This window comes from Entelurus aequoreus, linkage group LG26 (assembly GCF_033978785.1).
Source record: "Entelurus aequoreus isolate RoL-2023_Sb linkage group LG26, RoL_Eaeq_v1.1, whole genome shotgun sequence".
NCBI classification, from domain to species: Eukaryota; Metazoa; Chordata; class Actinopteri; order Syngnathiformes; family Syngnathidae; genus Entelurus; species Entelurus aequoreus.
Window position 1 is genome coordinate 26,323,770 of NC_084756.1, and position 18,176 is coordinate 26,341,945.

General features: G+C 42.9%; 2 protein-coding genes across 4 annotated transcripts in view; one reads left to right on the forward strand and one right to left on the reverse strand.

Moving 5' to 3' along the window:
• gucy2ca (guanylate cyclase 2Ca) overlaps positions 1 to 3,209 on the forward strand; it is a 59,404-nt gene extending 56,195 nt beyond the window's left edge. For 2 of the 3 annotated variants that reach the window (XM_062038019.1, XM_062038020.1), the window contains one exon: positions 2,537 to 3,207. In XM_062038019.1, coding sequence (XP_061894003.1) covers positions 2,537 to 2,729 — 193 coding nt within the window. In that variant the 3' untranslated portion in view covers positions 2,730 to 3,207. Of the gene's footprint in view, positions 1 to 2,536 lie in introns of all 3 variants that reach the window. The other variant, XM_062038018.1, reaches the window with a different exon arrangement.
• Positions 3,210 to 9,517: 6,308 nt separating this feature from the next.
• On the reverse strand, positions 9,518 to 17,884 carry LOC133643324 (uncharacterized). The gene is made up of 4 exons (XM_062037814.1): positions 17,845 to 17,884; positions 17,607 to 17,741; positions 17,365 to 17,502; positions 9,518 to 9,831 (listed from the first exon to the last, which is right to left on the reverse strand). The coding sequence occupies exons 1-4, from the start codon at positions 17,882 to 17,884 to the stop codon at positions 9,518 to 9,520; spliced, it is 627 nt and encodes a 208-aa protein (XP_061893798.1).
• Positions 17,885 to 18,176: the final 292 nt, after the last annotated feature.

Consider the following 18,176-nt stretch of genomic DNA (forward strand, 5'->3'; position numbering starts at 1 on the left):
TTGTTCATGCAGCTGTAGCTCAATTTAATGTTGTTCTTGTTGAATACTTTTCTTAGGGTGTTGCCTTTGGGGAAGTGTTTGTCGATCAGGGTGAGGAATTTGTGGCCAATATTAGTTGAGACGTTTTTGCTGTATGGGGGGTTGTACCAGATAATGTTGTTTCCTTTTCTGCTCCTTTTTGGTTGGTTTCCTGGCGTGGGTTCGTAGGTGAGGGTGAAGTTGTATCCGCTTTCATCAAGTGCTTTTTGGTACGGGGGGGTTGCTTTGTCGAATTCAGCTTTGCTAGATGACAGCATCGATAGTCTTTTATTAATTCTGGTAGGTATTCTTTTCGTGGTGGTGGGTGGGTGGTTGCTGTCATGGTGCACAAACCCAACTTGGGTTTGTGGTCCACAAACCCAACTTCGCAAATAACCCATCATGCTGACTAATAAACCCAACTAAATCCGAAATAGGAAAAATCAGCAAAACAATCCTGGACAGAATCAACACAAAAATGACAGACAAAACACCACTCAACCAATGGAGAAATACAGCAGCAGTAATCAAATAGTTCAGCAACATCCAAGACAAACAACAGCACAACTTCATCTCCTTCCATGTTGAAGAATTTTACCCTTCCATCACGCAAGACCTACTGACCAAAGCACTAGACTTTGCTTCGGACTATGACTCAATCACAGGCAAGGAAAGAAACATCATCATCCACGCAAAGAACTCCATACTCTTCCGCAACGGTACACCATGGCAAAAAAAGAACAATTCAACATTCGACGTCACTATGGGGAGTTTCGACGGAGCAGAAACGTGCGAACTTGTTGGGAGTTTCCTCCTCTCCCAGCTCGCTAGCCTCAACCTGAACCTTGGTATTTACCGTGATGACGGACTGGCAGTGTGTCGCGCCTCGCCAAGGAGCAGCGAGAATACCAAGAAGTGTATATGCCAAATCTTCAAAGAGAACAGTCTACGGATCACAATTGAAGCCAACAAGCAAACCATCAACTTCCTCGACGTCACTTTCAACCTGAGGAATAACAGCTACCAACCATTCACCAAACCCAACACAACACTCCAATACGTGCACCATGACAGCAACCACCCACCCACCACCACGAAAAGAATACCTACCGGAATTAATAAAAGACTATCGATGCTGTCATCTAGCAAAGCTGAATTCGACAAAGCAACCCCCCCGTACCAAAAAGCACTTGATGAAAGCGGATACAACTTCACCCTCACCTACGAACCCACGCCAGGAAACCAACCAAAAAGGAGCAGAAAAGGAAACAACATTATCTGGTACAACCCCCCATACAGCAAAAACGTCTCAACTAATATTGGCCACAAATTCCTCACCCTGATCGACAAACACTTCCCCAAAGGCAACACCCTAAGAAAAGTATTCAACAAGAACAACATTAAATTGAGCTACAGCTGCATGAACAACATGCGGCAAATCATTTCAAACCACAACAAAGCAATTGAAAAGGAGCCGCCCACCACCAGGCAGAACGACTCCAAAACCGACAAAGGCTGTAACTGCCGCAAGAAACCTGATTGCCCTCTCAACGGGGGGTGCTTACAACCATCAGTCGTTTACCAAGCAAAGGTAACACGCAAGGACATTAACACATCCGAGTCTCCGACACATATGTAGGATTAACTGAGGGAGCATTCAAAACCAGATGGAACAACCACAAGGCTTCTTTCAGGTGCAAAAGCCTGCGGAACACTACAGAACTCAGTAAACACATTTGGAATCTCAAAGACAATAATGTTGAATACTCTATAACATGGCAAATTCTTGCATCCAGCACACCTTACAACAGTGGTAACAAAAGATGCAACCTACGCTTAAAAGAGAAACTGTTTATTATATACCGTCCAGACTTGTCATCCCTCAACAAGCGCAGCGAAATTGTATCAGCATGCCGTCACAGAAGGAAACACCTCCTAGGTAACACATGAGTCAATCACCACGCCTGCCTGTACCCACCCGCTCTGTGTCCTATATAAACCATGGTATGTGAATGCTTCCATTAAAATCTCCTGAGGATTGAGGAAACCCCTCATGAAACAGGCCTGTAGAGATGAAATAGTCTTGTGATTTTTTCCCACACGTACATATATATATATATATATATATATATATATATATATATATATATATATATATATATATATATATATATATATATATATATTCATTAGTACAGTATACCAAGTACCGTGATACTACACTAGTACCAGTATACCAAGTACCATGATACTACACTAATACCAGTAAACCGAGTACCATGATACTACTCTAGTACCAGTAAACCGAGTACCATGATACTACACTAGTACCAGTATATCGAGTACCATAATACTACACTAGTACCAGTAAACCGAGTACCATGATACTACACTAGTACCAGTAAACAGAGTACCATGATACTACACTAGTACAATCCTAATTTGAAGTAAGACTGTCGTTGGGTTGGAAGCACGAGCGAGTGTCCTTGTTCTTGACCAGACCTTGGTGTGGGTCCAGGGAGAACTTCCAGAGGCTGCAGCAGGACCTGGCTGAGATGATCGTGTCCAGCCTGGAGAAGCGAGGAGAAGATGCCGAGGTCTTGGGAAAGAGGAAAACCTTGTCTGCCAAAGCGTCAAAGAGGGACCCGGACAGCGGGCCGCCCGAGTACTTCCACTTGGCCGTGACGGATGAGCCCGGAACTCACCTGTGACGGTGCAGGACCAGGACTTCCTGCTACGAACACTGCGGGCGTTCTTCGGACTCCACGCCGGGACTCTGGCAAACACAATTTGCTGACGCAGCAGAAAATGTCTTATTTTGCATCACCTTCATTGTCCTTTTTCAGCAGAAAATGTGCTTATTCAGTCACGTCTTGTGTTATGAAACCATGTCTGCACACTTCCTGTGGTGAACTCCTGCCTGGAGTCACTTCCTGTGGTGAACTCCTCCTGTCTGGAGTCACTTCCTGTGGTAAACTCCTCCTGCCTGGAGTCACTTCCTGTGGTGAACTCCTCCTGCCTGGAGTCACTTCCTGTGGTGAACTCCTCCTGCCTGGAGTCACTTCCTGTGGTGAACTCCTGCCTGGAGTCACTTCCTGTGGTGAACTTCTGCCAGGAGTCACTTCCTGTGGTGAACTCCTCCTGCCTGGAGTCACTTCCTGTGGTGAACTCCTGCCTGGAGTCACTTCCTGTGGTGAACTCCTCCTGCCTGGAGTCACTTCCTGTGGTGAACTCCTCCTGCCTGGAGTCACTTCCTGTGGTGAACTCCTCCTGCCTGGAGTCACTTCCTGTGGTGAACTCCTCCTGTCTGGAGTCACTTCCTGTGGTGAACTCCTCCTGCCTGGAGTCACTTCCTGTGGTGAACTCCTGCCTGGAGTCACTTCCTGTGGTGAACTCCTCCTGCCTGGAGTCACTTCCTGTGGTGAACTCCTCCTGCCTGGAGTCACTTCCTGTGGTGAACTCCTCCTGCCTGGAGTCACTTCCTGTGGTGAACTCCTCCTGCCTGGAGTCACTTCCTGTGGTGAACTCCTCCTGCATCTACTTTTTGTCACCTGGCTAGAAATGCACCTGAAGTGTGCAGTCAAACTGTTGCTATGATATGCTGTTCACATTTGGACCGATACGGTACCGATTTTCAATACTTTTGTGTGTGTTAATAAATAATAGTTTTTGGTATAAAATCTCATTTTGTATTGCAACATTGATGAATAGTCCGATTATGACACCTGCTGTCCGGTTTTTGTTCTTCTTTTATTTTCACATTCCTCAAGTCTTATTTGCAAGTTTGACACTAATGTAATTCCAGTCCCAGACAGCAGATGGCAGCAGAGTACAGTTTAGATAGATAGATAGATAGATAGATAGATAGATAGATAGATAGATAGATAGATAGATAGATAGATAGATAGATAGATAGATAGATAGATAGATAGATAGATAGATAGATAGATGGATAGATAGATGTATAGATAGATAGATAGATGTATAGATGTATAGATGTATAGATAGTACTTTATTGATTCCTTCAGGAGAGTTCCCTCAGGAAAATTAAAATTCCAACAGCAGTGTACAGAATTGAGATGGAATTTAAAAAGTAAATAATGGGGGAATAAATGCAAACAAAATAGAAAAATATTACAATAAGAATAAAAATGCTGTGTGGGCGAGTCAGTCCAGTCTTTGCTAAATCCAGGTTTTTGGTGTGCCCTAAAAAGTGTTAATACTGTAAGTATTGTACACACCACTTATTTGATTGTTACGTACATCTTAGTTGCCAGGAAGTGGTGTGACAATAAAGGTCCTTGTTGCTAGGCAGAGTTCCCAGTTGCCAGGAAGTGGTGTGACAATAAAGGTCCTTGTTGCTAGGCAGAGTTCCCAGACACGGTCATAGGTGCTACATTCTTGTCTTCAGACTAAGTTGTTTAGTGTCAGAGAACTTTCTTATGTTGTAGCTTCCTGCTGTGACTGTCTGAAAACAGCTGATCAGGTCGGAAACATTTTCAAAATAAAGTTCCCCGCCAAGGTATGGACAAAAGAAGATGGCAACATTCAAACCACAGAATCCAGAAAAGCCAGCACCTCCCCTCCACATCACAACTTCCTCTCGCTGGTCAGAACACTTTAGAACCGGACCAGTAAGAAAAAGACAGACCGGAGGAACATGTTCTCAGTATCTGGGGGGACAAACAGAAAGGAAAACACAAGCCAGGCAGAAAAAAGGCAAAAGAAAAGGAGAAAGAAAGACAAAGATGTGACGTCATCAACAAGATGTGACGTCATCAACAAGATGTGGCGTCATCAACAAGATGTGACGTCATCAACAAGATGTGACGTCATCAACAAGATGTGACGTCATCAAGAAGATGTGATGTCATCAACAAGATGTGACGTCATCAACAAGATGTGACGTCATCAACAAGATGTGATGTCATCAACAAGATGTGACGTCATCAACAAGATGTGACATCACATCAACAAGATGTGACGTCATCAACAAGATGTGATGTCATCAACAAGATGTGACGTCATCAACAAGATGTGACATCACATCAACAAGACGTGACGCCATCAACAAGACGTGACATCAACAAGACGTGACGTCATCAACAAGATGTGACGGCATCAACAAGATGTGACGTCATCAACAAGACGTGACGTCATCAACAAGACGTGACATCACATCAACAAGACGTGACGTCATCAACAAGACGTGACGTCAACAAGATGTGACGTCATCAACAAGATGTGATGTCATCAACAAGATGTGACTTCATCAACAAGATGTGACGTCATCAACAAGATGTGACGTCGTCAACAAGATGTGACGTCATCAACAAGATGTGCCGTCAACAAGATGTGACGTCATCAACAAGATGTGATGTCATCAACAAGATGTGACTTCATCAACAAGATGTGACGTCATCAACAAGATGTGACGTCATCAACAAGATGTGACGTCATCAACAAGATGTGACGTCATCAACAAGATATGACGTCATCAACAAGATGTGACGTCATCAACAGGACGTGACGTCATCAACAAGATGTGACGTCATCACCAAGATGTGACGTCATCAACAAGATGTGACGTCATCAACAAGATGTGACGTCATCACCAAGATGTGACGTCATCAACAAGATGTGACATCATCAACAAGATGTGACGTCATCAAGAAGATGTGACGTCATCAACAAGACGTGACGTCATCAACAAGACGTGACGTCATCAACAAGATGTGACGTCATCACCAAGATGTGACGTCATCAACAAGATGTGACGTCATCAACAGGATGTGACGTCATCAACAAGATGTGACGTCATCAACAAGATGTGACGTCATCAACAAGATGTGATGTCATCAACAAGATGTGACGTCATCAACAAGATGTGACATCGCATCCACAAGATGTGACGTCATCAACAAGATGTGATGTCATCAACAAGATGTGACGTCATCAACAAGATGTGACGTCATCAAGAAGATGTGACATCACATCAACAAGATGTGACGTCATCAACAAGATGTGACATCACATCAACAAGATGTGATGTCATCAACAAGATGTGACGTCATCAACAAGATGTGGCGTCATCAACAAGATGTGACGTCATCAACAAGATGTGACGTCATCAACAAGATGTGACGTCATCAAGAAGATGTGATGTCATCAACAAGATGTGACGTCATCAACAAGATGTGACGTCATCAACAAGATGTGATGTCATCAACAAGATGTGACGTCATCAACAAGATGTGACATCACATCAACAAGATGTGACGTCATCAACAAGATGTGATGTCATCAACAAGATGTGACGTCATCAACAAGATGTGACATCACATCAACAAGACGTGACGCCATCAACAAGACGTGACATCAACAAGACGTGACGTCATCAACAAGATGTGACGGCATCAACAAGATGTGACGTCATCAACAAGACGTGACGTCATCAACAAGACGTGACATCACATCAACAAGACGTGACGTCATCAACAAGACGTGACGTCATCAACAAGACGTGACGTCATCAAAAAGACGTGACGTCATCAACAAGACGTGACGTCAACAAGATGTGACGTCATCAACAAGATGTGATGTCATCAACAAGATGTGACTTCATCAACAAGATGTGACGTCATCAACAAGATGTGACGTCGTCAACAAGATGTGACGTCATCAACAAGATGTGACGTCAACAAGATGTGACGTCATCAACAAGATGTGATGTCATCAACAAGATGTGACTTCATCAACAAGATGTGACGTCATCAACAAGATGTGACGTCATCAACAAGATGTGACGTCATCAACAAGATGTGACGTCATCAACAAGATATGACGTCATCAACAAGATGTGACGTCATCAACAGGACGTGACGTCATCAACAAGATGTGACGTCATCACCAAGATGTGACGTCATCAACAAGATGTGACGTCATCAACAAGATGTGACGTCATCACCAAGATGTGACGTCATCAACAAGATGTGACATCATCAACAAGATGTGACGTCATCAAGAAGATGTGACGTCATCAACAAGACGTGACGTCATCAACAAGACGTGACGTCATCAACAAGATGTGACGTCATCACCAAGATGTGACGTCATCAACAAGATGTGACGTCATCAACAGGATGTGACGTCATCAACAAGATGTGACGTCATCAACAAGATGTGACGTCATCAACAAGATGTGATGTCATCAACAAGATGTGACGTCATCAACAAGATGTGACATCGCATCCACAAGATGTGACGTCATCAACAAGATGTGATGTCATCAACAAGATGTGACGTCATCAACAAGATGTGACGTCATCAAGAAGATGTGACATCACATCAACAAGATGTGACGTCATCAACAAGATGTGACATCACATCAACAAGATGTGATGTCATCAACAAGATGTGACGTCATCAACAAGATGTGACGTCATCAAGAAGATGTGACATCACATCAACAAGATGTGACGTCATCAAGAAGATGTGACATCACATCAACAAGATGTGGCGTCATCAACAAGATGTGACGTCATCAACAAGATGTGACGTCATCAACAAGATGTGACATCACATCAACAGGATGTGACGTCATCAACAAGATGTGACATCACATCAACAAGATGTGATGTCATCAACAAGATGTGACGTCATCAACAAGATGTGACGTCATCAACAAGATGTGACGTCATCAACAAGATGTGACATCACATCAACAAGATGTGATGTCATCAACAAGATGTGACGTCATCAAGAAGATGTGACGTCATCAACAAGATGCGACGTCATCAACAAGATGTGACGTCATCAAGAAGTTGTGACATCACATCAACAAGATGTGACGTCATCAACAAGATGTGACGTCATCAACAAGATGTGACATCATCAACAAGATGTGGCGTCATCAACAAGATGTGACGTCATCAACAAGATGTGACATCACATCAACAAGATGTGACATCACATCAACAAGATGTGACGTCATCAACAAGATGTGAAGTCATCAACAAGATGTGATGTCATCAACAAGATGTGACGTCATCAACAAGATGTGACGTCATCAAGAAGATGTGACATCACATCAACAAGATGTGACGTCATCAACAAGATGTGACATCATCAACAAGATGTGACGTCATCAACAAGATGTGACGTCATCAAGAAGATGTGACATCACATCTTATTGATGTGATGTCATCAACAAGATGTGACGTCATCAACAAGATGTGACGTCATCAAGAAGATGTGACATCACATCAACAAGATGTGACGTCATCAACAAGATGTGACATCACATCAACAAGATGTGACGTCATCAACAAGATGTGACGTCATCAAGAAGATCCTGTGTGGATGAAACAAACATTACAGATGCTAGCTTGACTACATGAGGCTAGCAGGTAGAAATGAGCACGCAAACATCACACATGAGACACTTTACTCACTTTTAGACACTTTAGTCACTTTTAGACACTTTACTCACTTTTAGACACTTTAGTCACTTTTAGACACTTTACTCACTTTTAGACACTTTACTCACTTTTAGACACTTTACTCACTTTTAGACACTTTAGTCCCTTTTAGACACTTTACTCACTTTTAGACACTTTACTCACTTTTAGACACTTTAGTCACTTTTAGACACTTTACTCACTTTTAGACACTTTACTCACTTTTAGACACTTTAGTCCCTTTTAGACACTTTACTCACTTTTAGACACTTTACTCACTTTTAGACACTTTACTCACTTTTAGACACTTTACTCACTTTTAGACACTTTACTCACTTTTAGACACTTTACTCACTTTTAGACAGTTTAGTCACTTTTGGTTCTTTTGTAAAACTTACAAAGGTTGAATGAAGAATCTATGAGGAGAAACGCTATGGACGGCTACAAGATGAAACCGCACTTCTACTTCCGCTTGAAAAGACTAAATGGAAGCAGAAAGAAATAAAGAGACGAGATTATGGAAATGGGGAAGTGAGGGGCCAACACGCCTGGGACACTGTCCTCTGGGAATTTTATTTTGAAAGGTCTCAGCAGGAAGCAAAGGCTGAAGTAAGAAAGTTTGAGGAGAACTTGGGGCGGTATAGCTCGGTTGGTAGAGTGGCCGTGCCATCAACCTGAGGGTTCCAGGTTCGATTCCCGCTTCCGCCATCCTAGTCACTGCCGTTGTGTCCTTGGGCAAGACACTTTACCCACCTGCTCTCAGTGCCACCCACACTGGTTTAAATGTAACTTAGATATTGGGTTTCACTATGTAAAGCGCTTTGAGTCACTAGAATAAAGCGCTATATAAATATAATTCACTTCACTTCACTTCACAACTTAGCACTTATCTGTTTGACGAGACCGTCTGGAGCAACTGCTTTATTTTCTAAGTTGTGGTCATCAGGAAGTGGTCTTCTTCTACACAGTCTTGGTGGTCACCAAGGCGGTGTCCCCCAGCTCCGTGGCAGGAAGTGAGGTCATCAGGAAGTGGTCTTCTTCTACACAGTCTTGGTGGTCACCAAGGCGGTGTCCCCCAGCTCCGTGGCAGGAAGTGGAACTCTGTGCTCCCTGGCCGGCCAGCACACCAACACACCTTCTTCCTCCCGGGCTGGTTGGCCCCACCCTGCACAGCCACAATGGTGGAGTCCGTCACGCAACTCCTGGTGATGAAGATGAGAATGAGGATGGTGGGCGCAGGCAGCAGCAGTGCTGCTCTTGGAGGGTGAGGTCTTGGAGGGTGAGGTCTTGGAGGGTGAGGTCTTGGAGGTTGAGGTCTTGGAGGTTGAGGTCTGTGCTTCAGCTTCTGTTTGCTCTGCAAAGAAAAGTGTTGATTTATTGACACTTGGAGAATGAATGTGAGGTGTGCAAAGTATTGATCCCCATATATTGATCACATCTCTCAGTCTTATTTGCAAGTTTGACACTAATTCCAGTCCCAGACACTACACTATAGTTTTGCTAAAGCCAGGTTTTTGTTGCGCCCTAAAAAGTGTTAATACTGTAAGTATTGTACACACCACTTATTTGATTGTTACGTACATCTTAGTTGCCAGGAAGTGGTGTGACAATAAAGGTCCTTGTTGCTAGGCAGAGTTCCCAGACACGGTCATAGGTGCTACATTCTTGTGTTCAGACTAAGTTGTTTAGTGTCAGAGAACTTTCTTTCCTGCTGACACTTCAGCCTTCGTCTGAGCTCTTGTAGCTTCCTGCTGTGACGTGTCTAAAGACAGCTGACCGGCTCGGGAAAACTTTCAAAATAAAGTTCCCTGCCAAGGTATGGACAAAAAGGTACACCACAAAGAAGACTGCAACATTCCAACCAAAGTATCCAGACAAGCCAGCACCTACCCTCCACATCACAAAGTATCCAGACAAGGCAGCACCTACCCTCCACATCACAAAGTATCCCGACAAGCCAGCACCTACCCTCCACATCACAAAGTATCCCGACAAGGCAGCACCTACCCTCCACATCACAACGTATCCCGACAAGGCAGCACCTACCCTCCACATCACAAAGTATCCCGACAAGGCAGCACCTACCCTCCACATCACAAAGTATCCCGACAAGGCAGCACCTACCCTCCACATCACAAAGTATCCCGACAAGGCAGCACCTACCCTCCACATCACAAAGTATCCCGACAAGGCAGCACCTACCCTCCACATCACAAAGTATCCCGACAAGGCAGCACCTACCCTCCACATCACAAAGCATCCCGACAAGGCAGCACCTACCCTCCACATCACAAAGTATCCCGACAAGGCAGCACCTACCCTCCACATCACAAAGTATCCTGACAAGGCAGCACCTACCCTCCACATCACAAAGTATCCCGACAAGGCAGCACCTACCCTCCACATCACAAAGTATCCTGACAAGGCAGCACCTACCCTCCCCATCACAAAGTATCCCGACAAGGCAGCACCTACCCTCCACATCACAAAGTATCCCGACAAGGCAGCACCTACCCTCCACATCACAAAGTATCCCGACAAGGCAGCACCTACCCTCCACATCACAAAGTATCCAGACAAGGCAGCACCTACCCTCCACATCACAAAGTATCCCGACAAGGCAGCACCTACCCTCCACATCACAAAGTATCCCGACAAGGCAGCACCTACCCTCCACATCACAAAGTATCCCGACAAGGCAGCACCTACCCTCCACATCACAAAGTATCCCGACAAGGCAGCACCTACCCTCCACATCACAAAGTATCCCGACAAGGCAGCACCTACCCTCCACATCACAAAGTATCCCGACAAGGCAGCACCTACCCTCCACATCACAAAGCATCCCGACAAGGCAGCACCTACCCTCCACATCACAAAGTATCCCGACAAGGCAGCACCTACCCTCCACATCACAAAGTATCCTGACAAGGCAGCACCTACCCTCCACATCACAAAGTATCCCGACAAGGCAGCACCTACCCTCCACATCACAAAGTATCCCGACAAGGCAGCACCTTCCCTCCACATCACAAAGTATCCCGACAAGGCAGCACCTACCCTCCACATCACAACTTCCCACTACAAAAGTCAAGACATTTTGCTTTCAACTTGTATTTATTTGCAGCAATGCATTATGGGTTCATGGCTGTGGGTGTGACTTTTAAACGGCACCATGAGTCAAAGCAGTCTCGTACAGTGGTGGTCATAAGTGTACATCCACTTGTAAAGAACATCATGTCATGGCTGTCTTGACTTTACAATCATTCTTATTTTGTTGTGATGTAGTGATTGGAGCACATACTTGTTGTTGTGATGTAGTGATTGGAGCACATACTTGTTGCTCACTAAAACATTCATGAAGTTTGCTTCTTTTATGAATTTATTATGAGTCTACTGAAAATGTGAGGGTGAAAAGTATACATACAGCAATGTTAATATTTGCTTCCTTGGCAAGTTGACCTGCAATAAGACACTTTTGGTAGCCATCCACAAGCTTCTGCTTGACCACTTGACCACTAAATTGCTGCAGTTCAGCTAAATGTGTTGCTTTTCTGACATGGACTTGTTTCTTCAGCATTGTCCACACCTTTAAGTCAGGACTTTGGGAAGGCCATTCTAAAACCTTCATTCTAGCCTGATTTAGCCATTCCTTTACCACTTTTGGGGTGTGTTTGGGGTCATTGTCCTGTTGGAACACCCAACTGCGCCCAACCTCCAGGCTGATGATTTTAGCTTGTCCTGAACAATTTGGAGCTAATCCTCCTTTTTCATTGTCCCATTTAAAGCAGCAGTTCCATTGGCAGCAAAACAGGCCCAGAGCATAATACTACCACCACCATGCTTGAGGGTAGGCATGGTGTTCCTGGGATTAAAGGCCTCCCCAAACATATTGCTGGGTATTGTGGCCAAACAGCTGCATTTTTGTTTCATCTGACCACAGAACTTTCCTCCAGAAGGTCTTATCTTTGTCCATGTGATGTCACATGAAACACTGAAACTGAAACTGAAACTGAAACTGTATGCTAAGATCTTATATTCAATTGCTAACATTAGCACACTAACATTGTATGCTAGCTATTCAGCTAATGTTTACACCTAAAATTCATGGATTTGTAAAGTTTGCAGCATCTTCAAAGTATTCCAACTGGAGGTTGAGGTCACAGATACATCAGCATGTGACCATTTCTTACTCTCCTCTTATTGGACTTACCCTTTCTGTGAATCCATCGTTGCATTTCTTACTCTCCTCTTATTGGACTTACCCTTTCTGTGTATGCATAAGTTCCAGGAAGTGTGAAATGTGTATATTTCCCTGTTAGCCAGGTTGTGTGCTTCTTGTCACCAAACAGTCAAGTGAAGAAGGTACTTGCTTAAAGTGTTAACACCAACTACAACATCCTGGGGTCTACACACACACACACACACACACACACACACACACACACACACACACACACACACACACACACACACACACACACACACACACACACACACACACACACACACACACACACACACACACGGGACTACAACATGACGTCACAGTTTGGTAAACATTACACGCTTGTTGAAATATCTCCTCCTTCAAATCACACTTTTGAGGCTCCCACATTCACAAGAAGAGTTACTTTTGCTCTGTAAAGTTGACCTGCTTTCACTTTCTGCCAACACACTTGTGAAAGGAGAACAGGAAGCCCAAGCAGCAGAAAGGGGCGGGGCCACAGGATGGAGAAGTGAAACTGACCACTTTCTACCATCATCAACCTTCGCACCTGCTGCCCCACTTCCTGTGCACTCACCAGACACTCCCACCACTCACCAGACACTCCCACCAGTGAGTAGACACTCCCACCACTCACCAGACACTCCCACCAGTGAGTAGACACTCCCACCACTCACCAGACACTCCCACCAGTGAGTAGACACTCCCACCAGTGAGTAGACACTCCCACCACTCACCAGACACTCCCACCAGTGAGTAGACACTCCCACCACTCACCAGACACTCCCACCACTCACCAGACACTCCCACCAGTGAGTAGACACTCCCACCACTCACCAGACACTCCCACTAGTCAGGAGACACTCCCACCAGTGAGGAGACACTCCCACCAATCAGGAGACACTCCCACCAATCAGGAGACACTCCCACCAGTCAGGAGACACTCCCACCAGTCAGGAGACACTCCCACTAATCAGGAGACACTCCCACCAGTCAAGAGACACTCCCACCAGTGAGGAGACACTCCCACCAATCAGAAGACACTCCCACCAGTCAGGAGACACTCCCACCAGTCAGGAGACACTCCCACTAATCAGGAGACACTCCCACCAATCAGGAGACACTCCCACCAATCAGGAGACACTCCCACCAGTCAGGAGACACTCCCACTAATCAGGAGACACTCCCACCAGTCAAGAGACACTCCCACCAGTCAAGAGACACTCCCACCAGTGAGGAGACACTCCCACCAATCAGAAGACACTCCCACCAGTCAGGAGACACTCCCACCAGTCAGGAGACACTCCCACTAATCAGGAGACACTCCCACCAGTCAAGAGACACTCCCACCAGTGAGGAGACACTCCCACCAGTGAGGAGACACTCCCACCAATCAGAAGACACTCCCACCAGTCAGGAGACACTCCCACCAGTCAGGAGACACTCCCACTAATCAGGAGACACTCCCACCAATCAGGAGACACTCCCACCAATCAGGAGACACTCCCACCAGTCAGGAGACACTCCCACTAATCAGGAGACACTCCCACCAGTCAAGAGACACTCCCACCAGTCAAGAGACACTCCCACCAGTGAGGAGACACTCCCACCAATCAGAAGACACTCCCACCAGTCAGGAGACACTCCCACCAGTCAGGAGACACTCCCACTAATCAGGAGACACTCCCACCAGTCAAGAGACACTCCCACCAGTGAGGAGACACTCCCACCAGTGAGGAGACACTCCCACCAATCAGAAGACACTCCCACCAGTCAGGAGACACTCCCACCAGTCAGGAGACACTCCCACTAATCAGGAGACACTCCCACCAATCAGGAGACACTCCCACCAATCAGGAGACACTCCCACCAGTCAGGAGACACTCCCACCAATCAGGAGACACTCCCACCAGTCAAGAGACACTCCCACCAATCAGTAGACACTCCCACCAGTCAGGAGACACTCCCACTAATCAGGAGACACTCCCACTAATCAGGAGACACTCCCACTAATCAGGAGACACTCCCACTAATCAGGAGACACTCCCACCAATCAGGAGACACTCCCACCAGTCAAGAGACACTCCCACCAATCAGTAGACACTCCCACCAATCAGGAGACACTCCCACTAATCAGGAGACACTCCCACTAATCAGGAGACACTCCCACCAGGAGAACTTCTACACCCGAGCTCCTCATAGAGAAGAGAAAAGCAAGTGAATATTACAGTAAGCATAATATTTATGACTTCATGTGTCATTCATTTATTTCATGTCAAAGAACATTTCATGATTTATTTAGTCAATAAATTAATGATTGAAATATCTAATTTGATTCAATAATTTAATTATTTATTTGAAATACATTTTTAATTAATTACTTTCATTAATTTATTTAATGTTAAAGTACATTGAATTATTTAATAATATAATTAATTATTTGAATATTGAATACTTGTATTTAATAATATAATTAATTATTTTATCATTGAATTTATTATTCAATGAATGATGTCATGATTTAAAGATATATATTTTTAATGTGTTTCAGACGCTTTATGATATGATTTTATCTCTCAGAGTCAGTGGGCGGATCCTAACACGTGATTGGTTAGCCGGCGCTTCAGGCGAAAGCAATCATTGGTCTAGATTCCTGTTAGCCCCGCCCACTGACTTTGACGGCTGAGGTTGACAGATCAAATACATTCATAAAGTGCTGACATTATTGGAATAATTAAATAAATCATGAAATATTTAACTAAATAATGAATGAAATAATTAATTACATTAGAATATAATTAATGATAATTAAATCATGAAATCCAAAATGTTTTTACAAAATAAATTACTTAACGATTAAATATTTCATTAAATATTTAAAAATCTACAAAATATTTATTTTGATATCTAAATAATTATTTAATATTTAAATGCATATTAAAATGGAATACATTCATGTTATAGTTGCTTACACATTTAAGTATTTGATTACCATTATAATGAATAAAATGATACAATGGTTAATTACATTTTGAAACAATAAATAAATGTATATATTGTATGTATACTTAATATTGATTAAATTAAATTAATGACACATTTAATAACACTTTTATACATTTAATTCCAATTAAAATTGATTACATGAATAAATAATCAATTGAATGCTGAAACAATTAATACAATTATTAAATATTATTTTACATTCAATAAATTAATGACACTTTTAATAACACATTCATGCATTTAATTCCAATTATAATTCTTACAATGATTGAATAAATACATATTAAAATAATTAATACAAGTTTAAAATGATTAAAAGTAATTTTGCATAAAATAAATTAATGGTGCATTTAATAACACATGTGTGTTTGATTCCAATTATAATTAAATGAATTAATTAATAAATATTAAAATAAAAAATTCATGTTTAAAATAATTAAAATAATTATTTTCATTAAATAAACGAATGATATATTTAATAACACATTTGTGTATTTCATTCAAAGTACAATTACTTACATGGTTAAATAAATAAATATTAAAATAAATAAAGTTTAGAATAAATACAATTAATTTTACAATAAATAATCTAATGACTAATTTAATACCACATTTGTGTGTTTAATTCCAATTATAATGAATGAATATTAAAGTAAATAAAGTTTAAAATAATTAAAAGTAATTTTCAGTAAATAAACTAATGATCTATTTAATGACACATGTGTATATTTAATTCCAATTATAATGAATTAAATGATTGAATAAATAAATATTTAAACAATGAATTCAACTTTAGAATAATTACAATTAATTTTACAATAAATAAACTAATGACACATTTAACTTTAATTACGATTCTAATAAATGGTTGAATAAATAAATAGTAAAATAATTCAAGTTTAAAATAATCAAAAGTAATTTTCATTATATAAACTAATTATCTATTTAACACCACATTTGTGTATTCAATTCCAATTCTAATTAATTAAATGATTGCATAAATAAATATTTAAATAATTCATTAAAGTTTAGAATAATTACAATTAATTTTACAATAAATAAACTAATGACGAAGTTAATTAAGTTAGTTAATTAATTAAAAGGAAATATTTAAAGATATTTAATTCATTTGACCCTCCATAGATAGATAGATAGATAGATAGATAGATAGTACTTTATTGATTCCTTCAGGAGAGTTCCCTCAGGAACATTTAAATTCCAGCAGCAGTGTACAAAATTGTAAAAAGTAAATAATGGGGGTATAAATGGAGACAAAATAGAAAAATATTACAATAGAATAAAAATAAAAAGCTACGATGAGAATAAAAATATAACAGTAAAATAAGAATATAACAAGAGAAACTAGGAAGTAGTGACCATGTTATGAAATATTGTCATGAGCAAAAGGCAGAAAGTGCAAGCTGGAACGTCAGGTGGAGGAGTTACCTGAGGTCAGGCGGAGGAGTTACCTGAGGTCAGGCGGAGGAGTTACCTGAGGTCAGGGGGAGGAGTTACCTGAGGTCAGGTGGAGGAGTTACCTGAGGTCAGGTGGAGGAGTTACCTGAGGTCAGGTGGAGGAGTTACCTGAGGTCAGGCGGAGGAGTTACCTGAGGTCAGGCGGAGGAGTTACCTGAGGTCAGGCGGAGGAGTTACCTGAGGTCGTGTGTAGTCTGCTCTGTCGTCTGTCCATCACAAAGCAGACGAGCAGAGCCAAGACGAAGGCCAGGGTGGTGAACATCAGCACCACCCACAGGACCGGACTCAGAGCCGTCAGCGGGTCAGAGTGGACGTCTGCAGGTGTGAATGTGGAGGTGAGCTCTGTTGACAACATGTTGAACAACTCTAACTTCTTTCTGGCTCTTGCATTCAAAACAAAACACACTGACAATACTAGCCTGTTGGCGTGGGAGGTTGAGGTCTGGTCTCTAGGCTGCTGGAAACACAATCGTTGACAAGGTTGTCCCATTTGCTTCCCGGGAGACACGTCTTCTTGGTCATGGCGACGAGCAGCACCACCCTTGTCACATCTCCTGCATGGATCACGCTTTAAGAAGAACACAGTTCACTTCCTCCATCTGACAGGAAGTCAACCACACAGCACAGTCCTTTGGGAGACACAACACACTTCCTGACCTGAAATACTGCCTCTCACCCTCCACCCTACATCTACCATACTGCCTCTCACCCGCCGCCCTACCATACTGCCTCTCACCCGCCGCCCTACCATACTGCCTCTCACCCTCCACCCTACATCTACCATACTGCCTCTCACCCGCCGCCCTACCATACTGCCTCTCACCCTCCGCCCTACCATACTGCCTCTCACCCTCCACCCTACATCAATACATGTTTACCATACTGCCTCTCACCCGCCGCCCTACATCTACCATACTGCCTCTCACCCTCCACCCTACATCTACCATACTGCCTCCCACCCTCCACCCTACATCAATACATGTTTACCA

Coding starts and splice junctions, on each gene's coding strand:
- LOC133643324 (XM_062037814.1), bottom strand. CDS start 17,884: ATGGTAGATGTAGGGTGGAGGGTGAGAGGCAGTATTTCAG. Junction 17,742..17,844: donor GGTGAGAGGCAGTATTTCAG/GTCAGGAAGTGT, acceptor TGATCCATGCAG/GAGATGTGACAAGGGTGGTG. Junction 9,832..17,364: donor CAGACTACACACGACCTCAG/GTAACTCCTCCG, acceptor TTTTCTTTGCAG/AGCAAACAGAAGCTGAAGCA.